General features: G+C 40.6%; 1 protein-coding gene across 3 annotated transcripts in view; it reads right to left on the bottom strand.

Moving 5' to 3' along the window:
- Positions 1–15,936: 15,936 nt before the first annotated feature.
- The window catches only part of ERLEC1 (endoplasmic reticulum lectin 1), a 33,275-nt gene continuing 25,389 nt past the window's right edge, over positions 15,937–23,822 (bottom strand). For all 3 annotated transcript variants that reach the window (XM_010378880.2, XM_030920808.1, XM_010378881.2), the window contains 4 exons: positions 22,095–22,219; positions 20,385–20,462; positions 20,066–20,141; positions 15,937–16,839 (listed from right to left, as the gene is read on the bottom strand). In XM_010378880.2, coding sequence (XP_010377182.1) covers positions 16,768–16,839; positions 20,066–20,141; positions 20,385–20,462; positions 22,095–22,219 — 351 coding nt within the window. In that variant the 3' untranslated portion in view covers positions 15,937–16,767. The remainder of the gene's footprint in view (positions 16,840–20,065; positions 20,142–20,384; positions 20,463–22,094; positions 22,220–23,822) is intronic.

Genomic DNA, 23,822 nt, shown 5'->3' with positions numbered 1-23,822 from the left:
GTTCCCTCTGCTGTGCAGAAGCTTCTTAGTTTGTTGTAATCTCATTTATCTACTTTTGCTTTTGTTGCCTATGCTTTTGGGGTCATATTCAGAACAATCATTGCCCAAATCAATGTCATGGAACTTTTCCCCTATGTTTTCCTCTAGTAGTTCCACAGTTTCAGGTCTTACATCTAAATTTTACACTATTTTCAGTTGATTGTTGTATATGGACTGAGATAAGGGCCCAGTGACATTCTTCTGCATATGGATATACTGTTTTTCAACAGTATTGAAGAGACTGTCCCTTCCCCATTGTGTGTTATTGGCATCTTTGTTGAAAATAAATTGACCATAAGTATGTAGATTTATTTCTGGGCTTTCTGTTCTGTTTTGTAGGTCTATAGATTTATTTTTATACCAATATCATGCTGTTTTGATTATGACTTGTAGCAGATTTTGATATCAGGTAGTGTGATGCCTCCAGCTTTGTTCTTTTTGCTACTATTTGGGGGTATTTGGGGGTACTTTGGCTATTTGGGGGTCTTTTATTGTTTCATATGAATTTTAGGATACTGTTTCTTATTTTTGTGAAACATGTCGTTGGAATTTTAATAGATTGCATTGAATCCTTTGAGTAGTAGATTGCTTTGGGTGGTATGGACATTTTAACAATATTATTCTTCCAATCCATGAAGACAGGATATCTTTCTTTTTATTTATGACTTCTTCAATTTCTTCATCAATGCTTTATAGTTTTTGGATTATAGATTTTTCACCTTCTTTGTTAAATTTATTTCTAAATATAATTTTTGTAGCTATAGTAAATTGTTTTCTTTTTCTTTTCTTTTCTTTTTTGAGAGAGGGTCTTGCTGTGTTGCTTAGGCTGGAGTGCAGTGGCACAGTCATATAGCCTTGACCTCCTGGCCTCAAGCAATCTTCCCACCTCAGCCTCCGAAGTGGCTGGGACTACAGGTACACACCACCATGCCCAGCCAATTTGCCAATTTTAATTTTTTATTTTGTAGAGACGGAGTCTCATTGTGTTGCCCAGGCTGGACTCGAACTTTCAGGCTCAAGTGATCCTTCCACCTCAGCCTCCCAAAATGCTGGGATTACAGGCGTGAGCCTTGCTCCTGGCCTGGGTTGTTTTCTTAATTTCTTTTTGGAATAGTTTGTTAGTGTATAGAAATGCCATTGGTTTTTCTGTGTTGGATTTTGTGTCCTGTAACTTTACTGAATTCATTTATTAGTTTTGAAAATTTTTGATGGAGTCTTTAGCATTTTCCATATAAGATCATGTTGTCTGCAAACAGAGACAATTTAACTTCTTATTTTCCTATTTCCATCCCTTTTATTTCTTTCCCTTTTCTAATTTCTCTGGCCAGGACTTTCAGTACTATTCCAACTAGACGTTTTTATAGATATTTGTATCAGTTAACTGTGGCTAAGTTGTGCTGTGGTAACAAGCAATTTCAAACCAATTTTATTGGCTTGCCACAACTAAAACTTCTTTCTTACATGTTGACTATGAATTGACTGTGACTCTGCCTCATTCTGGGATCCACACTGAAGACATAGTTATCCGTGCCATCCCAATCTAGGGCAGAAGGAAAAGTAGTGGCTTTTACAGACATATGGTCAAAAGTGGCACATATCAATCAACTCACATTTCATTGATCAAAGCAAGTCAAATGGCCAAGCATGATGTCAGTGTGTGGAAAATAGAAATCTTCTCACAGGGTGAACACTGAAAGGACACAGCAATGGGTTGGAATGTATCATTCTTTTTTTTTTTTTTTTTTTTTGAGACAGTCTTGCTCTGTCACCCAGGCTGGAGTGCAGTGGTGCGATCTTGGCTCACTGCAACCTCCACCTCCTGGGATCAAGTGATTCTCCTGGCTCAGCCTCCCAAGTAGCTGGGATTACAGGCGTGTGCCACCACGCCTGGCTAATTTTTGTATTTTTAGTAGAGATGAGGTTTCACCATATTGGCCAGGCTAGTCTCGAACTCCTGACCTCAGGTGATCCACTGGCCTTGGCCTCCCAAAGTGCTGGAATTACAGGCTTGAGCCACTGCACCCAGTCTGGAATCTATAATTCTTTCACAGCGTAAAGCAGAAACTATTTGGAACAATAAGGCAATTTACTTCAGTATGATCTCATCATTCAGTTCTGAGTATTCTCTAATTTGCATCATATTTTTTTTCATTGGATCCATAAGTTATTTAGAAGTGATTCTCTTAATTTCTGAAAGTATCTTTCACTTATTGATTTCCAATGTTTATGGCCAGTGAGATCTATATGATTCCAATCCTTGAAAATTACTTGAGATTTGCTTTATGCTTCAGTATATGGACAGTTTGTGCAAGTGATCTGAATATGCTTGAAAAAACATGCTATTTTCTAATTATTGGCTAAAATGTTCTCTGTATGTCAGGTAGTTCAATCTTATTGATTGTGGAATTCTTTTTTGGAGGGTTGAGGGATGGTAGCAAAGAACCTTTTGGTTTTGTGCCCCACCCACTGATTATATAATTCAAATATATATTATTACTGATTTATTTTTTGTCTCATTGATAAGCTGTCAATTTCTGAGAGAGAGAGATAGCAGCAAAAGTGCTTATGTGTAGAAAGTAGTCTACTTGCATGCAGTATCAAAGCCTTATGTAGAAGAGTCTACAGAGAGAGGAGAGCACCTCAATGAACTGCTGGATTATTAAAGCGGAGATGTGTTAGGGAGTATCTAAGGCAGCATTGTTTAAAATTTTCCAATAAGGAAGATTGTTGGTCAGACGCAGTTACTCAGACCCGTAATCCCAACATTTTGGGAGGCCAGCGTGGGAGGATAGCTTGAGCCCAGGAGTTCGAGACTAGCCTGGGCAATATGGTAAGATGTGTCTCTCCAAAAATTACAAAAGAAAAGCCAAGTATGGTGGTGCACACCTGTAGTCCCAGCTACTTGGGAGGCTGAGATGGGGAGATGGCTTGAGCCCAGATGGTTGAGGCTGCAGTGAGCTGTGATTGTACCAGTGCACTTCAGTGTGGGTGACAGAGCTAGACCCTGTCTCAGAAAGAAAAAAAAAACAAGATTGTTGTTACTTAAAATTTATTCCTGAACTTTATTACTATATAAATGTGCATGTGTACATAGTTGTAATCAGAACGTACATATTTTACATTCTCTTCTGTTGAAATCATATCATCTAACTTTTGAAGAGCAGATTCATTTTATGGAGACTCCATCAGGGTAACCTAGCAAATTAGAAACAGAGCTGGGGCTAAGTGCAGTGGCTCACGCCTATAATTCCAGTCCAGAATCACTTGAACCTGGGCAACACAGTGAGACCCCATCTCTTAAAAAAAAAATTATAAAATAAAAAGAAACAGGGCCGGGTGCCGTGGCTCACGCCTGTAATCCCAGCACTTTAGGAGGCTGAGGAGGGTAGATCACCTGAGGTCAGGAGTTGGAGACCAGTCTGGTCAACATGGTGAAACCTCATCTGTACTAAAAATACAAAAGTTAGCTGGGTGTGCCTGTATTCCCAGCTACTTGGGAGGCTGAGGCAGGAGAATTGTTTTAACCTGGGAGGTGGAGGTTGCAGTGAGCCAAGATTGCACCGTTGTACTCCAGCCTGGGCAACAAGAGTAAAACACCGTCTCAAAAAATGAAGAAGAAGAAGAAGAAAGAAGAAAGAAAGAAGAAAGAAGGAAGAAGGAAGAAGGAGGAAGAGGAAGCGGAAGAGGAAGAGGAGAAGAAGAAGAGAAGAAGAGAAGAAGGAGGAGAAGGAGAAGAAGAAACAACTGAGAATAGAGTGTTTCTTTATGGACTTCCCTACAGGAGCCCTTCTAGGAGTCAAAATTGAATTGGCAATGAGGAGTCAATCTGTGGGTTGTGGGTTTACATTTAGCAACTCATCTACTTGACCTGTAGAAAGAGTGTTTTGTCTACTGCTTGGGGAATATTGTTAACCTAATCTGTTAACCTAAAGTTAGTAGCTTTTTATTAACCTCCTCTTCACCCTTTCCCTGTAACTCTTAGCTTCCTAGGAGGTAAAATAATGTTCCACTATTACACCAATATGCTGATACCCATTCAACACGTTCTGAATGTGGTACTCTTTTTTTTTTTTTTTCTTTTGATATAGGGTCTCACTCTGTCGCCCAGGCTGGAACGCATTAGCGTGATCACGCTCACTGCAGCCTTGACTTTCCAGGCTCAAGCGATCCTCCCATCTCAGCCTCCTGAGTAGCCGGGCCTACAGACATGTGCCACTATGCCCCGCTAATTTTTTTTTTTTTTTTTTTTGTAGAGATAGAGTTTCACCATGTTGCCCAGGCTGGTCTTGAATTCCTGGACTCAAGTGATCCTCCTGCCTTGGCCTCCCAAAGTGCTGGGATGACAGGTGTGGGCCACAGCACCCAGCCAAATGTGGTGTTCTTGATACTGTGCACGTGCAGGTAATAGCAATAACTATTGAGCTCACATGGTGGGAAGATACATCAATTTCAGAGAAGTTAACAATGTGAAAAAAATGCACATTTCAGACTTGGTGATATGTTGTGTGTGTACGCTGGGGAAGACACAAAATCATGGTTCATTGATAAGTAATTTAGAGATGACCCTTTGAAATTAATATTTTTCATAGTTCCTTAGTTAGTAGCTTTTTATATCCAGGAGCAATGCACCCTAGTAAGATGCAAGGTGGGAATTCTTTTCTGATGTGGGAAGAGGTACATTTCTCAGACAGGTCAGTTTTAGGAGCGCTCTCTTATTTGTATCCATGGTACTCACTGTTCATTTGGAAGACCGCTAGTCTAGCCCACCAGTAGCTCCTCTTGGGTGTTGCAGTCTCAGGGTCCCCTCCATATCTGACTTGGATAACAGCTCTTACTTAAATGACACTCCATAATCCAGCCAGGTCAGTTTACAGAGCCCCCGCTTTGAAGGCCACCTTTGTCATTCACAGATCAGTGGCAACATATAAAGTAATGAGGATGAAGGCTGTAACGGGATCTTTTAATCTCTCAGACAGACACACATTTTTTCTCCTATATTCACTAAAAGCAGGACGGGAGAGGCAAAGTCACTTCCAGGAATAGCAGACAGTGGCCACTTGAAGCTGGATGGGGTCATCTTGAGGGGGTAGAGAAGGGAAAGGTGGAACAGGAAGATTGAAAAATAGCTTTTCATTCCCTCCTGCATCCCTAAAGAAGGATCTGTAAATTGAGAAGCAGGTGCTGGTAGTAATTATGATAATACTCAGCCTTCTGCTTTCAACTTTGTTTAAATGCTAATGACACTCACTTTTCTATTTCCAGTCCTGATCTTTCCCTTCACTCCATGCTGGTCTATCAAGTTGCCTTTTTAACATTTCCACTTGTGTGTCTAACAGGCATCCCAAAATGTAACATGTGCAAAACAACCCTTGACTCAACTCTGTTCTCTACCACACGAACTCCTCCTACCGTTTTATCATCTCTGTAAAAAGCACTGCAGTAACCCAGCTGCACAGCTCAATTTGGCATCCTTGACTCTTTTCTTTCTCTTGCACACCATATCCAACCTATTGACAAATCCTGAATTATTTTGAAAATAGACTCTAAATCCAACAATTTCTCACCTCTTCCATCCCCACCCCACTAGCCCATGTCCCCATCATCTTTTACCTGGAAAATTAAACTAACCTCATCATTGTTTTCCAGCTTCCAGTCCTTCTCTCCTACAGTCTCTTTCCTATGTAATAGTGATCCTTTTAAGGTAAATCATATATGTCACTCTCCTGCTTACAGACTTCCAGTAGCTTTCTATCCCACTTAGAACAAAATCTGAAGTCTTTGCCATGGCCTGTGTAGCCAGAATGAACTGGTCCCTGGTTTCCTCTCTGTCTCTGTTTACTTTCATTCATACCCTGCCCAATATGCTCAGGCTGCAGAGACTTTCTGGCTGTTTTTCACATGCCCCATTTTTGTTCCCATGTCAGAGAATTGCCCCTGAAATATTTCCATCTGGAATGGTCTTCCCTGGTGGCCTTTCCTGGTCCCCATACTCAGTGCCACTTTCCATTCCGCCACTGCCTACCTATCTATCCCTCTACCTTACATGATTTCCTTCATAGTTCTGATCATTTCCTAATATTATGTTATTGTATTAGTCTGCTCAGGTGGGCATAACACAATAATACCACACACTGCATGGCTTAAACCATGGAAATCAATTTTCTCATGGTTCTGGAGGCTGGAAGTCCAAGGTGCTGTCAGGTTTGGTTTCTGGTGAGGGACTCTCCAGCTTTTAGAAGGCCACCTTCTTTCTGTGTCCTTACATGGTACAGAGGAAGAGAGCTCTTTGGTGTCTTTTCTTGTAAAGGGCACAAATCCCATCATAAGGGCCTCACTCTTATGACCTCATTTAACCTTGATTACTTCCTGGACTCTGTCTTCAAACATAGTCACAGTTGCACTTAGAGCTTCGCTGTATGAATTTGGAGGGGGACACAGTTCAGTCTACAAGTTACATTTTCCTGTTTACTGGCTGTCTCCCCACTAGAATACAGCTCGAATGGAGCAAACGCTGTCTGTTTTGTTTAGCACCATACCCCTAGTACCTATCAGTCCTTGTCCCTTGTGGGCTTTCAGTGAATAATTGTTGAATAAATGGATCAATAAATGAATGGATGGATGAAGTGATCCATGGAAGTGATGTCAACCCAAATCAATATCTGGCTGGCTTATAATTTCCTCATGTTTATTTTTTGTATGACTGTCTATTTTCCCAGGATGATTTTCAGCAGGACTTTAATGAAAGGGGACCTGGGTTCTGACTTATTACTGCAAGGCCCTCTTCCTGACTGTTTACTCAGTTAAGGGAACCGTCAGCCAGCTCAGAGGGCATCTTTTCCCGGGGACAACCCTGGCTGCCCAGGAGCTGCCAGACAACCTGCATTCATACTCATTGGAATTCCTTGGCCCATTATACTGCCTGAAGATGAAATAAAACTCTTCAGCAACCACAAAAGAATTAAAGGAAAAAAGGGACAACTGGTTCTTGCAAAGAGAGGAGAGGGGATACCAATTATTTTAAAGCATAGGATAATTTGAATAAAGGTGGATATTGAGGGAAATGTTACTTTCCCCAAGAGATAGTTTAATAGACAATCACTTTAAGTCTAATGCCTTTGAGATTATTTTTATTCATATGTTTTGAGACAGAATCTCACTCTGTTGCCTAGGCTGGAGTGCAGTGGCATGATCACAGTTCACTGCAGCATCGACCTCTGCAGCTCAAGCAAACCTTCTGCCTCAGCCTCCCAAGTAGCTGGGACCACAGATGTGTGCCACCACCTCTGGCTAACTTTTGTATTTTTTTGTAGAGACAGAGTTTTGCCATGTTGCTCAGACTGGTCTTGAACTCCTGAGCTCAAGCCATCTGTCCACCTTGGCCTCCCAAAGTGCTGGGATTACAGGCAGGAGCCACCGCATCTGGCTGCCTTTGCAATTAATTTTACCAAACGAAAACTATCACTTAGTTACAGATGGACAAATTAGTGAATTTTCCTTCTTCTCATCCCAATAAACATGTTTTGTTTTTTTTTTTTTGTACGTACACTTGGCTGATGCTAAGTTCAGTTCAGTTTGTTTCTCTGAGTTCCATTTCTGTGAAGGTTTGCCCTTTTGACATCTTCCTGATCCTTCAGCAGCCTTGTAGCATGCTAATGAGTGGGAGATCTCTCAATGGACTCTCAGTGTGAGAATCCGAATTTTCATGCATAGCCTGATGTTTTGCAAAATGTCGCTTGTTCAGGTGCCAGATAGACCTTACAAAGCTAAGCAGTTCACAAAGAGTGCTTTATGCCTGTCTTCTGAGGCCAATGTACTAGGACAAGTTTCATAACTTGTGTAAATGCCTCAGAGTTATGTCACATTAGCAAGGGCTTGTGAAAGCTTGTTGATCATTTGTTTGGCTTTAGCAACAATGTTTGTCAAAGAAATTTTACTAGTTTTATTAAGATTACTTGAGGAAAGAGAAGACAGAATTACATTTCGCGAAGAGGCCATGAAAATAGCCACTTTTTATGGAAGAGTTCAGAGTGCCTCAGAACTGGAATGCTTTCAGTTCATGGAGCGGGGTGGATATGCCACAGAGGAGGGAGACGCAGACACTGTATTCTCGTTAGTTTGGAGAAGCAACATATGAGACTGTGAGAAATCAGTGCAAGGCAGCAAACATTTGATTACATGATGCTGTATGGAATCCAAGAGAAAAGGAACACAGATGAAACAAAACAATAAAAATGGTTCCTTTTTCTTTCCTGACCATTGAAAACTGAAGAACATATTTTTTTTTCTCCTCAAAGCACAAAACACTGAAAAATAAGGAGTGCTGAGAGTGAACAGAGGGACTAGTTTTTTGAAAAAAAAAAGTACTAGAGAAAATTGGAGTAGTTGAGGAAGATTTGATAAGGTGTGGGTTAAGAGAAGATCAGGGTTATTCATTTATTCAGCAAGTGTTTGTTGAGGGTCACTTTTATTCACAGTCTGAGGAGAAACAAAAATAAAATGCGTTCTTTACTCCAAAACAGAAAGCCATACATAAAAGATGAAGGAATTATCATTCTGTTATTTAAATCATAAACATGATCTGGATCTAGATAATTGGCATTGTGCTTGCATTGTTTACCGTCACCAAAAGATTATCAAAGAAGAGAGGGTTTGGCATGTAACCTAGCCAGAATTGCGAAGGCGACATTTTAATCTTACTAATGAATTATTTGCCAGATTTTTGAATTGCATTAGCATAATAAAAATAATATATGGGAAAAAATGAGTGTCATATGTTGCCAGGACAAAATTAATCACTGTACTCATTTTACAGAGAATTTTGCCGAGCCCTTCTATGTGTTCTCTCAGGTGGGAGATGACAGTACAGAGTGGTGCATGAGGCAGAAGACATTTCTGTGAAGCAAAGGCAGTATGGCGCTCATTTATATTTGACCTTAGCTGAAAGGCCGAGAAGCGTTATGGCATACATTTATAAACATAGACTCTGAGTTGGTTCAAATGCTGACTCAGCCACATGGAGTAGTTAGTTCATTTGTTCTGTTTTGTTTTGTTTTTTTGAGGCAGTCTTGCTCTGTCACCCAGGCTAGAGTGCAGTGGCATGATCTCAGCTCACTGCTATCTCTGCCTCCCAGGTTCAAGCGATTCTCCTGCCTCAGCCTCCTGAACAGGTGGGACTATAGGCACCTGCCACCATGCCCGGCTAATTTTTGTATTTGTAGTAGAGATGGGGTTTCACCATGTTGGCCAGGATGGTCTGGATCTCTTGACCTCCTGATCCGCCTGCCTCTGCCTCCCAGAGTGCTGGGATTACAGGTGTGAGTCAACACACCGGGCTCACCTTTTTTTTTTTTTTTTTAGAGACAGGGTCTTACTCTGCCACGCAGGCTGGAGTGCAGTGGCATAATACTGGCTCACTGCAGCCTCTAACTCCTGGGTTTAAGCAATCCTGTCACCTCAGGCTCCAGAGGAACTGCCACCACAGGTGTGCACCACCACACCCGGCTAATTTTTTAATCTTTGTAGAGATGGGGTCTTGCTATGTTGGCCAGGCTGGTTTTGAACTCCTGGGTTCAAGCGATCCCCCTGCCTGGGCCTCCTAAAACGCTAGGATTACAGGCGTGAGCCACCACAGCCGACCACACTGCTGGACTTTTAAGGAAGTTTATTTTTTAATATGTGTTTATAAAATAAAACTTATGTTTGACCTTGAGGAAAATATACAGGAAGCTATGTTGTATTTTTTCTTAAATTCAAGGCAAAGCACAATTCTTTCTATCAAAAGGTCCTAGAAGGCTGGGCACCTATAATCCTAGCACTTTGGGAGGCTGAGGCAGGAGGATTGCTTGAGGTCAGGAGTTCAGAACCAACCTGACCAACATAGCAAGATCCCATCTCTATAAAAAACATTTAAAAAGTATCTATTTCAAGGATACTAGCAAAAAGGGGAAATGACATGCAAATATTATTATTTAGTGTGGCATTGTCTGTAGTGGCAAAGGATGAAAAAAATTAAAATAGATTTGAAACACATAATGTAGTATGTGATTAGATGTGAGATCTTTAGCACTATTTTAGTTTCACAGACATCTTTGGAAATGAGCTGGTTACTATTTCCAAAAGTCCTGCCTGATTTACTTGCTTTTGTTGAACATTTTTTGTTTCAAAGGTAAAAAATACTAAAATGTTTAAAAATTTACAAATAGCAGCCGGATGTGGTGGCTCACGTCTGTAATCCTAGCATTTTGAGAGGCCAGGGTGGGTGGATCACCTGAGATCAGGAGTTCGAGACCAGCCTGACCAACATAACTAAACCCCGTCTCTACTAAAAATACAAAATTAGCCTGGCGTGGTGGCACATGCCTATAATCCCAGCTACTCCAGAGGCTGAGACAGGAGAATCACTTGAACCTGGGAGGCGGAGGTTGCGGCAAGCCAAGATTGGGCCATTGCATTCCAGCCTGGGCGACAAGAGCAAAACTCCGTCTCAAAAAAGAAAAAAAATTACAAATAGCCATGGATGCAAGATACTTCAAGCTCTGTGTTTTATTTATTAATTATTTTGCTCTTCTTTCTACTTTAATTTTGAGACTGTCAGGCTTGCCTTTATTTTCTCTATGTATTAAAAAGTGGAATTCTAGTAGTCTTCAAACTGTAGGCTCTTCTGGCTGCTAAGCAGGAAAACATGCTCATTCTTCCCCGTAACTGTAAAAAAGACATTACTGTGTTATTTCTTTTTTTCTTTTTCTTTTCTTTTTTTTGAGATGGAGTTTCGCCGCTCTTGTCGCCCAGGCTGGAGTGCAATGGCGCGATCTCAGCTCACCGCAACCTCTGCCTCCCAGGTTCAAGCGATTCTCCTACCTCAGCCTCCCGAGTAGCTGGGATTACAGACATGCACCGTAAAGTTTCACCATGTTGGTCAGGCTGGTCTCGAACTCCTGACCTCAGGTGATCCACCCACCTTGGCCTCCCAAAGTGCTGGGATTACAGGCATGAGCCACTGTCTCCTGCAGAAGGCATTCCTCTATTATTTCTAAAAGAGAAGTCTTGCAAGATCCGAGAACCTCAGTGATTATAACCATGGCTGGTGAAAGTCACCTTTTAACCTCCACATCATAATTCTGATTGGTTATCTACCTGATAAGGTAAAATCTTTTTTTTTTTTTGGGAGAGGGAGTCTCACACTATTGCCCAGGCTGGAGTGCAGTGGTGTGATATCGGCTCACTGCAACCTCTGCCTCTGAGGTTCAAGTGATTCTCCTGCCTCAGCCCCGAGTAGCTGGGACTACAGGTGTGCGCCACCATTCCTGGCTAATTCTTGTATTTTTAGTAGAGACGGGATTTCACTATGTTGGCCAGGCTGGTCTTGAACTCCTGACCTCAAGTAATTGGCCTGCCTTGGCTTCCCAAAGTGCTGGGATTACAGGTGTGAGCCATCATGCCCGGACAAGGTATGATCTTAATGCCTACATTTAGAGTAACAATTCCATTTTCTGAAAGGTAATTACTTTAGTCTATGATCCTGTAACAGGATGAAAGTGAAAAACAAAGAAGGGTATCCCATCAACTCCTCCAAACGTGTAACACCAACTCTTAGGATGTTTTGTTTATGACATAAGACTTTCTGATTTATGAATTACGGTGTGTACCACATATTATATATGTGAGGCTTAACATCTTTCACAGATTAAAAACTAATAGAATTTCGAATATGTTCTTCCTACAACCCACTGCATCATCTTGCCTGCTTGCTGAAACCACTTTTGAGACTATCAGCATAGGAGGTAAAACATGCTCTTGAGTGTGCAATGGGTTCCTTACCTTCCCTGCTAAACAAGTGAGAAAAAGAGAGTCAGCATGGTGACGCCCATCTTGAGTTCCCAAGAGGCTGCAGCTGGAGGGTGGCTTGAGCCCATGAGTTCTGGGCTTTAGTGTGCTATGGCAATGGGGTGGTCTGCAGGAAGGCTGGCTTCACTATGGTGACCTCCTGGGAGCCGGGGACCACCAGATTTCTCAAGAAGGGTGAATCAGCCCAGGTCAGAAATGAAGTAGGTCAATAACAATGACAAAAAAGAAAAAAGAAAAAAGAAATGGATTGTCTTCTAAGCCATGCTATCATGGCAGGCACTGGTAATAAAATCGCCCAACACTAGTAAGAGTTTGAAATCATTCTAGGAGTCCAGCGTGGTAGTGCACACCTGTAGTCCCAACTACTTGGGAAGGTGAGGCTGGAAGATTGCTTGAGCACAGGAGTTTGAAGCTGCAGTCAGCTGGGATTGCACCACTGCACTCCAGCCTGTGCAAAAGAGTGAGACACCACTTCTAAAAATAGCATCAAATAAAAAATAAAATCATTCTAGGGTAGCTGATATGTATTTTCATTTGAAGCTCTGATTGCAAAACATAATTATTCAAAATTTAGTCTTAGCTTAATTTTCTTGTTTAGCTTAAGTCCTTTCATGCTATATCTTTGGTGCTGCTGGGTCAATAATTTGGCCTGATTATGTGCTAGGTTTAAGTACATAAAGTTTATGTACTTAAGTATTGTCGGAAACCAGGTTAGGTCTTTGGGTAGCAGACTGATTGAAAGGGATAGCTCACAGGGGACAGTACACAAAGCATGACTATTTAATTTTGAGACAGTTTGTTGCCAATGTCCCTTTAATCAAGGATTATAAACTAGGGGCCAGTGCAGAGGCTCACCCCTATAATCCCAGCACTTTGGGAGGCCAAGGTGGTAGGATCGCTTGAGCTCAAAAGTTCGAGACCAGCCTGGGCAACGTAGGGAGATCTTGTCTCTACAAAAGTTTAAAAATTAGCCAAGTGTGTTGGTGCATGCCTGTAGTCTCACTACTCAGGAGCAGAGGCAGGAGGATCCCTTGAGCCCAAGAGGTCGAGGCTGCAGTGAGCCATAACCATGCCACTGCATTCCAGCCTGGGCAAGAGAGTGAGACCATCTCTCAAATAAGCAAGTAAACAAACAAACAAACAAACTAGGGCTGGGCTATAAGCCTCACCTAGTAGCCTCTCAAAGAGGTAAAATTTTAAAAAGCAGAAAAAAAAAAACAACCCCAAAACAAAACCCCAACAACTGTTTCCATGTCCCATCCTTCTTGTAAAGATGAACTACTAATTATTTCCCTGAAACCCTCACCTGGAGACAGGAGGGCTAGTAGTTAGTGAAATCCCCATCAACAATTCTCAATCACTGGAGAATTTATTTAACAAAGAGAATCACTTGCTATGTTTATTTAAAATACAGATTCTTAGGCCCTGTCTTAAGAATCTGGTTGGCTGGGAGCAGTGGCTCATGCCTGTAATCCCAGCACTTTGGGAGGCTGAGGTGGGCGGATTATGAGGAGTTCGAGACCAGCCCAACCAACATGGTTAAACCCTGTCTCTACTAAAAATACAAAAATTAGTTGGGTGTGGTGGCGCTGTACTCCATCCTGGGTGGTAGAGCGAGACTCTGTCTCAAAGAAAAAAAAAAAAATCTGATTTAGGTGTGGGATAGCACCGGCTTTAACAGACAAGATAGACTTCTCAAAATGCATTAGACACATTATAGCTGAGCCATTTCCCTTCCCTATTAGCAATTCAGCCTGCTTATACAGAATGATTGTATCGTAGAGTTAGTAGCAAGTAAGCTGGAGAGCAAATGAGACTTCAAAGACTACTGATAGGGGACTCAAGATTTAAAACAGATATGGAGATACCTGGACTAGCACCTACCCTCAAAGAAGTTTGAGCTGTGTTAGTTAAGACAGAGAGCTATTTTTTTGTTGAGACTGGGTCTTGCCATGTCACCCGGTCTGGAGTGCAGTGGCTATTCACAGGTGCCATCGTGCACTACAGCCTTTAACTCCTGGGCTCAAGCCATACTCCAGAGTCAGCCTACTGAGTAGCTAGGCATGTTCTCAACTAGAAGCCTGACTCGTTCATATAAAATCTTTTTCATTGTAAAATAATGAATTCTGCTTTTAAGAATCTTCCCTAGTAAACTATTCCAGTACAGTTTTTAAAAGATGATTTTTTCCCCCTCTTCTAAGACAGAATTTGTTCTACATATTCTCAATGTATCTTCTGGCACTGAACTAATTAACTCCCTCCCCTATCACCTATACTAAATATGAGGGTAGTTACATTATTTTAACTAATTGATATAATGATTCTGTAATTCATTAAAGAAATGAATTTTGGCCTGGTGTGATGGCTCACGCCTGTAATCCCAGTACTTATGGGAGGCCAAGGAAGGCAGATTACTTGAGGTCAGGGGTTTGAGACCAGTCTGGCCAACATGGCAAAACCCCATCTATACAAAAATACAAAAACTAGCCGGGCATGGTGGCATACGCCTGTAATCCCAGCTACGCAGCAGGCTGAGACAAGAGAATTGCTTGAACCCAGGTGGCAGAGGTTGTGGTGAGCTGAGATCGCGCCCCTACACTCCAGCCTGGTCATCAGAGCGAGACTCTATCTCAAGAAAAAGTATTTTAATGGCTTTGATCTTCTTATGTTAACAGGAGACAAACGCCAATAAAAGGAAGTTAACACATACTGGTATCAAGTACTGGACAAGACTTTTTACACACAGTAAAATTCATGCACTGATATAACCACTTTATGAAGTAAGTATTCTCTTCACAAAAGAAGAAGAGAGACTAAAAGACGTTCACTGACATCTCTAGGATCACATAGCTAGTATGTGTTATAAGAAATTTGGTGTTTGTCTCAGGTTCTTAACACAGAGCTCCTAAAACCCTAGGAACTTCCCAAGTGATGGGAATGTCTTACTTGTAAGGAGCCCTTTTTGATCACCCTATCGCTATCTAGATAGAATTTATGCTGGATAGTTTATGTTAATGAGGTTACTTAGGTGGAGACCCTAGATAGCCTCAGGATATGGCTTACTACAAAGACCAAGTAACTGAATAGCCTGTTGGAACTTTCAGACCCACCTGTTGACCTCGGGGAAGGAAAAAGGGAAGGGGGTCTGAAAATCAAACTCTATAAACTCTTGGGATCTGATGAGCTTCCAGGTTCCTGAACCTAGTGTTGGGGGAATGGCATGCCCAGAGGAAGCCTAGAAGGTCTGCAGGCACCCCCTTGCCTCCCACCTGCCATACCTTGCCTTATGCAGCTCTTCCATCTGGCTGTCCCTGAATTGTATCCTTTATTATAAACTGGTAAACATAAGTAAAGTGTTTCCTTTAATTCTGTGAGGCATTCTAGCGAATTATTATAGCTGGTTGGTCAAAAGTACTCGATGCCCAGACTTGCAATTGGCATCTGAAGTAAGTGGAAGCAGTGTTGTGCAACTGAGTCCTTTACTTGTGGGTCTGATGTCAACTCCAAGCAGAGTGTCAGAATTGAACTGAACTGTAGGACACCCAACTGGTGTCAGAAAATTGGTTGGCGTGAAGAAGTAAAACCACACATTTTGGTGACCTAGTGTTCTGTGCTGTATTGGGTATGTTTGGTTTTTCCTCTCTTATACACAGTAAGTTAAAGAGACGATTTTGCACTGGTCTTGTTGGCGTGTGCCTGGTAGTTCCAGCTATCCGGGAGGCTAAGTAGGAAAACTGCTTGAGTCCAGGGGTTCAGAGCAGCCTGAGCAGCCCCATTTCTGGATAGAGAGAGAGAGGAAAAAAAGGATTTTGACCTAGGTCTGAATTCAAAGTTCATGCTCTTTCTCTATGTGCTGCTTCCTACTAAAATCTATAAATAACCCTAAAATAGTCAATTATATTAACCTTTTCTTAAACTATCTTTGGCCAGAACTACTGAAAAGGAGGAAAAGACTCTTAGGACCCTTTTCTGTCCTTGTTCAGATATGTATGTTTAAAATGTGTACAACAGGATAATGGAAAAAATAAAGGAATTTAATAATCTGCCATTGACTACATGACAACACTGCTTGTGGACATTTTATTCACTTTAAAATAAATATTGTGCTGTAAACTGTTCAGAAGTGAAGTCTATATTACAGTAGGCAAGTACAAGGGATAGACAGCACAGTGTTTTGTTAGAGCAAACCATTCTGAGTCTCAGAGAAGCATCACCAACTGTCTACATCAGATACTCTGAGAGTAAACATACTCATAAGAAGAAAAAAGAAATAGATAAAAGTTCTGAGAGAGAAGCAACCTATAGGAGTTTCTTAAGATTAACAAGGGTGAGGACAACTCCCATGTGAGCCTCTACCATGTGCCCAGCTTCTACTTTAACACCTTGCAGAGAGCAGTTGCTATATAAAAATCTGTTGAAAGGATTTCAGGCACCAGAATTTACATATTTTACATGATCTCTCATTTAAACCTATCAATTTCTTTCTTCATGAATTTTACTTCATTAGCCAGTTATATACATTATAATTTACATAATAAATCTATTATTTAAAAACTTTCAATAGGTACAACAATTATGACATTTGATTAGGCTGGATTCTAACTTGCTTGGATGAGATTTATTTTGGAATCACAGTATCCAAGCAAAGAAGAACAATCAGTTTATAAGACACAATAAAAATGAAAAAGAGCGAGACAAATGTCTGCCTTAGAAGTTTATCAATAACCTCTTATATACACATATATATTCACAAAGTGTTTGAGAGTCATTTTATACGATCTTTTAGAAGAGGTCCAATGGCTGAGAACTCTATAATGAGACACGGTCGGACAGAAATTATCATGGCTTTCAATGATCTTTTCTTTCCCCTAACTTTAATATCCTTTAGTTGGGGAGAGAAAGAAGTCCATTTTCATCTGCTGTATCTAGGATTTTACAGATCACTGGAGATTCAACCTAAAGAAGAAGAACAAAGCCATTAAAAATTTGCTAAGCTGAATACTTTTCAGTACTATTCTGCTGAATGGATACATGTAGTTATATTTGCTAGAAGCATGAGTCCTTGTTTTAGATAAATATCCAACATTATTTCTACAAATTAAGCTTCTTGAAAAACAACTTTTAGTCATCCATACAGAATATCAGACAGGTGGAGAAAATATTTTTAAACAAGCGGGGGAGGGAAAAGGAACAAAGGACAGGAATAAGACAGGAATACATAGCTAGATTTTAGACAACAAAAATGATAGAACATTATGGCAAAATAATTAAGTGTATTTAAAATAAAAGGTAAAGAAAAATGTAACCCAAAGATGGAATACATGTTGAAATGATCAGATGTTATAATAATCATAATAAACATGATGAAGAAAACGTGCACGACCAGATAGGAAATTTCAGCAGAGATAAAAAAGAACCAAGTGGAGGCTGGGCGTGGTGGCTCACGCCTGTAATCCCAGCACTTTGGGAGGCTGAGGTGGGCGGATCATGAAGTCAGAAGATCGAGACCATCCTGGCTAACACAGTGAAACCTCGTCTCTACTAAAAATACAAAAAATTAGCTGGGCACGGTGGCACACGCCTGTAGTCCCAGCTACCGGGGAGGCTGAGGCAGGACAATCACTTGAACCCAGGGATTGTGCCACTGCACTCCAGCCTGGGTGACAGAGCAAGACTCTATCTCAAAAATAAGAGAAAGAAATAAAAAACAAACAAACAAAAAGAAACAAGTAGAAATGTTAAGAGATAAAAAATACGTCAGTGATAAATTCATTCACTGGACTGGACACAGCAGAGGAATTAACAAGTTTGAAGACAGCTTAATAGAAATGACCCAAATTGAAACAAAGGAAGAAAAGTGTGAATAAAGGAGTGTCTGAGATTTTGGGACAATTTTATACTAATATGTCTTACTGGAGTATCAGAAATAGAGGAGAAAAAGAATGGAGCAGAATAAATCTTTGAGGAGATAATGTCCAAAAATTTCCCCAAACTGATGAAACATATCAACCCACAAATCCAAGAAGCTCAGTGAACTCCAAGCAAGACAAATACAGAGAAAACCACATTTAGGCATTAGATAATCAAAGGTAGAACCATAAAGTCTTTAGAAGGAAATATAGGAGAACATTTTCAAGATTCTGGGGTAGTAAAAATTTCTTTTTTTTTTTTTTTTGAGATGGAGTCTCGCTCTGTCACCCAGGCTGGAGTGCAGTGGCGCAATTTCGACTCACTGCAAGCTCTGCCTCCCGGGTTCACGCCATTCTCCTGGCTCAGCCTCCCAAGTAGCTGGGACTACAGGCGCCCGCCACCGCACCCGGCTACTTTTTTTGTGTTTTTAGTAGAGACGGAGTTTCACCATGTTAGCCAGGATGATCTCGATCTCCTGATCTCGTGATCTGCCCGCCTCGGCCTCCCAAAGTGCTGGGATTACAGGCGTGAGCCACCGCGCCCGGCCCATAAAAATTTCTTAGAACACAAAAAGCGTTAGCTATTAAAGAGGAATAAATGATAAATTGAATTTCATGAAATAAAAAATTTTTGGTCACCAAAAGACATTAGTAAGAAAATGGGACTGGTTGTGGGTGGCTCACACTGTAATCCCAGCAATTTGGGAGGCTGAGGCGGGCAGATCACCTGAGGTGAGGAGTTGGAGACTTGCCTGGCCAACAAGGTGAAACCCTGTCTATACTAAAAATACAAAAATTAGCCACATGTGGTACCATATGCCTGTAATCCCAGCTACTGGGGAGGCAGAGGGAGGACAACTGCTTGAACCCAGGAGGTGGACGGAGGCTGTGGTGAGCCGAGATCGTGCCACTGCACTCCAGCCTGGGTGACAGAGTGAGACTCCATTTCAAAAAAAAAAAACAAACCCAAAACCCCAAAATCAGCCAGGCATGGTGGTGCATGCTTGTAGTCCCAGCTACTTGGAAGGCTGAGGCACAAGAATTGCTTAAACTTGGGAGGCAGAGACTGCAGTGAGCCAAGATTGCCCCACTGCATTCCAGCCTGTGTGGTGGCTGATGCCTATAATCCCAGCACTTTGGGAGGCCAAGGTGGGAGGATCACTTGAGTCTAGGAGTTTGAGACCCACACGGCCAATACGGCAAGACCCTATCTGTATTTAAAAAAAAAAAAAGAAAGAAAAATGAATAGGCAAGCCACAGACAGAGAAAAAAATACGTGCAATACAAATACAAAGTTAATATCGAGACCTCTGTTAAGACGTGTTAAGAAGTGAGGACCTGAAATGTTCTCAACACATAGAAATAATAAATGCTTGTGGTGATGAATATTCTGAATACCCTGACTGGATCACTACACATTCTATGGATGTAACAAAGTATCATATGTAACCCATAAACATATACAAATACTATGTATCAATAGGAAAAAAATAAACAACAAAACACCAAACAAAAAGTGTTACACTTAGTCAAAGAGTTCAGGCACAAAAATATTATATACTATATGATTCCATTCATGTGGAATCCAAAAAAGAGACAATAATCTACAATGTCATAAATCAGAAAGGAGGATCTTTGAGCAAGGCTAAGTGGTGTTTACTGGAAGGGAGTATGAGAGAACTTTCTGCAGTGACATATCTTGTTTTGGGTGATAGTTACATGGGTATATATAATTGTCAAAACTTTTCACGCTCAACACTTAATATCTGTGGATTTTATTTCATGTAAATTATCTCTCAATAAAAAATGTCACAAAAGACCATGTCAACTACTACACAAGTGGTATGTGGGCCATATTAAGCCTGGGAGACTACTGAAGGTCCTTCCTAAATTTAATGCAAAAAATTAAAACATGGCGGCCAAGCGCAGTGGCTCACACCTGTAATCCCAGCACTTTGGGAAGCTGAGGTGGGTGGATAACCAGAAGTCAGGAGTTTGAGACCAGCCTGGTCAACATGGTGAAACCCTGTCTCTACTAAAAACACAAAACTTAGCCGGACATGGTGGTGCGCGCCTGTAATCCCACGGGGGGCTGAGGCAGAAGAATCACTTGAATCCAGGAGGTGGAGGTTGCAGTGAGCCGAGATTGTGCCACTGCACTCTAGCCTGAGCCACAGAGCAAGACTCTTGTCTCAAAAAAAAAAAAAAAAAAAAAAAGAAAAATTAACACAAGGCTCAAAATTGAATTTTTGATTATTTTCTTTTTAACTTACCCCAAGAATATACTGACAGGAGTGAGGCTCTAGCATATATACGGTAACAGCGTGAGGCGAATCTGATTCTTTACACCTAAAACAGAGAGAACTTTAAGGTACTGCCCAAATCATTTAAAGTGAGATCACTGCTAATAGCTGTACTCTTAAAAATCCCATTCAAGTGGACCTTGTATGATTTAATATAATTTTATCAATAATTTAAATAGTATACTTTCATAATTATTAATAATTATACTTTTTGTTTACATAAAACTTTTGTCCATAGGAAGCAGGTAAAAGAAAAAGGCATATAGCATTATTTGATGGTCTAACTTACTTTAGTTTTACAGTCACCTGTCTTGGTTTGTCAGTTATATCACAAATATCTCCATTTCCATAAAAATGTGACACCATCCTGAATCAGAGAAACATACAAGTTTTATTAAACTAAAATCTCACTAATAGAATAATTTTAATGGGTAAGGTGAGAAGATGGTTAGAAGGATCAGTTTAACATTAGCTAAAAAAAAAACCTGACTGTATTCTTTAAAAGAGCATTTTTAGGATTACCTCATAGAGGCAGTCTCTTGGATTCTATACAGAGAATATAAGAGAGAGAAACTTCATAGTGGCTTAGTTAATAATGATTATTTTCAGCTTGCATATTATTTATTTGTATACAAATAATTATGGTTAGATCCCTTTAAAAAATTGTTTTAAAGTTATCAGTTTCCCTAGCCCACTATATTGTTTTGTGAAACAGTTCTTTGTTTCCGTCCTCCATCAAGCTACTCCCATTAAAATACTGTACGTGCCGGCCAGGTGCGGTGGCTCAAGCCTGTAATCCCAGCACTTTGGGAGGCTGAGACGGGCGGATCACAAGGTCAGGAGATCGAGACCATCCTGGCTAACCCGGTGAAACCCCGTCTCTACTAAAAAATACAAAAAACTAGCCCGGCGAGGTGGCAGGCGCCTGTAGTCCCAGCTACTCAGGAGGCTGAGGCAGGAGAATGGCATAAACCCGGGAGGCGGAGCTTGCAGTGAGCTGAGATCCAGCCACTGCATTCCAGCCTGGGCGACAGAGCAGAACTCCGTCTCCAAAAAAAATAAAATAAAATAAAATACTGTACGTTAGGCACTGTAGTATAGGAGACAAAGCCTAGGCCAAACTGTCAATCTCAAATGAGCAGGATCCAAAGAAAAGCTTCATTTTACCAGTCTAACACTCATGCTTCAACATGTATTATATATGATACCACAACTGTTTTCACATAAAACATATACCTACAAGGATAAGAGAAATCAATCTGTTTAGTATAATAATTAAATGTCTACATTTTAATTTTGCTGACTTTGACTCTGATCAGCCCAAAAAGTAAGTACACTCTGAAAACAATCCAAATCATCTGTTTTAGGAAGGAAAAGGTAATACCCAAGAACGAACAAGAAAGAATAATTTAAAACATACTGAGTAAAAGTCTACAAGAAAAGCTAAAGTGTAGTTATTCTTGGGAAATGAGATTAACTTACTGGTGTTTTGACAAGATATACTCATATATCCTAAAACAGATGTGAGGTAGTTTTTAAAAAACAGCCTCAGTTCTAACAGAATTGAGTCATTGTTACTAACAACACTGCCACTCTCATTAATGTACTACCCCCATTGTTAAAGGCAGCAGCTCAGGTTTATTGCATGCTATTGCCAGGCATTCTCCTTTACATAAATTACCTCTTAAATGACACAATAATAGTAAGAGGCAAATACCATTAGACAACAAAAGTGACAGATAAAAAAGATTATGTCATTTCTCCAAGGTAGGAAGTGATGAGCCAGCATTTGAATCCAGGTAGTCTGACTCCAGGGACTGTGCTCTGAACTATTACACTGTGTTGCTTCCCCAAGAAAAGAAAACTAACCTAAAAGATGTCCCTTGAAAAAATCTAACCAGGGATTTTACTTAAATGTTTGAATTTTTATGTTTTTCAATATTTTGAGTTTTAGAAATTCTACTAATTAGCTACAAAGGCAAGTAAAGTGAATCTTTACCTGACTGTCTGGGTCCCATCATCTTGAAGATGATAAGCTCTAGCAGTATTCTTCTTAGCCCACTCAATATGCTCTTCTTGGTTCCATGTCCCAACAACCACAGAGGTTTTCCCACTATCCTTGTCCTAACACAGGAAAAAATATTTGTGATAATGCATCCTTGATATCATCAAGTAGATATTTATGCTGATGACCTGACTTTCTTGTAGGCTAGTCTTTATCTGCACAGTGGATCTATATTTAGGTGTAATGATATTAGTCAAATTCAATGAGTGGAAATTTAAGTACATTATCTTCTTTATTCCTTGCTTCTCTGAATAACGTAACTAATTTCTAATCAGGCTAGCTCTAAATGTAGTTGTTATTGGCTCTTCTATCTCTTTTCTCTTCTACAGATCAGTCCCATCAGTTCTTTCCTGGAGATTTTTCAGCTTTAGACTCTTCCTCTACTTTTTCACTGACAGCAACTCACCCCACAACCAAGGGTTTAATCTCTCATACCTAAATAATACTATCACATACTACTGCAATTCTTAATTCAATCTTTGGCCTCTATTTCTTCCACCGCAGCCTAACTTCATCCTATGCAATGTTATACTGATCTTTACACTATTCATTTGGTACCATACTTATTTCTCTATTGAAATTGTCTATCCAGAAACCCCTTTTCCCATCCTGCTTTTATTTTTTTAAACACTAACTACATACTGTCTTACATTTGGACATCCTTCCTTCTTCTTCCTTTTCCTTCCTACCTCCTTGCATTCCTTTGATTTCTTTCTTCACAATGTATGCCAGACAACCATGCTGGGCACTAATAGATATCTGGTTAGTAGAATTAAAAACCCTTGGCTGGGCACGGAGGCTCACACCTGTAATCCCAGCATTTTGGGAGGCTGAGGCGGGTGAAACCACCTGAGGTTGGGAGTTCGGGACTGGCCTGACCAACATGGAGAAACTACTCTACTAAAAATACAAAATTAGCCGGGCATGCTGGCACATGCCTGTAATCCCAGCTACTCGGGAGGCTGAGGCAGGAGAATCGCTCGAACCTGTGAGGCAGAAGTTGCGGTGAGCCGAGATCGCACCATTGTACTCTAGCCTGAGCAATAAGAGGGAAACTCCATCTCAAACCAAACCAAACCAAACCAAAACAAAAAACCCCTATGGTGGCAAAGGAAACAAGCAGGGCCAATGCCCAGGGGAGCTTAGTGCCTAATTTAAGAGACAGCTAATAACATTTGGTTTTAGCTACTAGAATAAGTTCCTGGATAGGCAGAAATTAGAGCAGCAAAGTGAAGTGTTTAAGAGGTTGGATATGGAGCCAGACTGCCTGGGTCTGAATTCCAGTTTCCCCAGTTACTACCTATTTGACCTTAGGCAAGTTATTGAACCTTTACTTCTGTTTCATCATCTTGGAATAATAACCATTTCTTAAGGTTGTTATGAATATTAAAAGAATATGTGTAAAGTACATAGTGCCTGGCATACAGTAAGCACCCTGTTTGCTAGTTACTATTACTTTTAGTATCTCTCCAAACACCTAATACAGTTCCCTAGAAAGTTCCAGGTTATACGACCTTGGCTAAAATAAGTTTTGTAAAACCTAGTGTTGGCAAGTGTATAGGAATGTAGCCATTGTTTATGGGAGTGTAAACTGGTCTAACTCTGGAAGGCAATTTTCCAGTATGCAGATACTTTGACCAAGGAAGTCTGTTGACAGAAATG

This window comes from Rhinopithecus roxellana, chromosome 17, assembly GCF_007565055.1.
Source record: "Rhinopithecus roxellana isolate Shanxi Qingling chromosome 17, ASM756505v1, whole genome shotgun sequence".
NCBI classification, from domain to species: domain Eukaryota; kingdom Metazoa; phylum Chordata; class Mammalia; order Primates; family Cercopithecidae; genus Rhinopithecus; species Rhinopithecus roxellana.
Note: the sequence above shows the minus strand (reverse complement) of the source record. Positions and strands in the feature narration are given on the sequence as shown.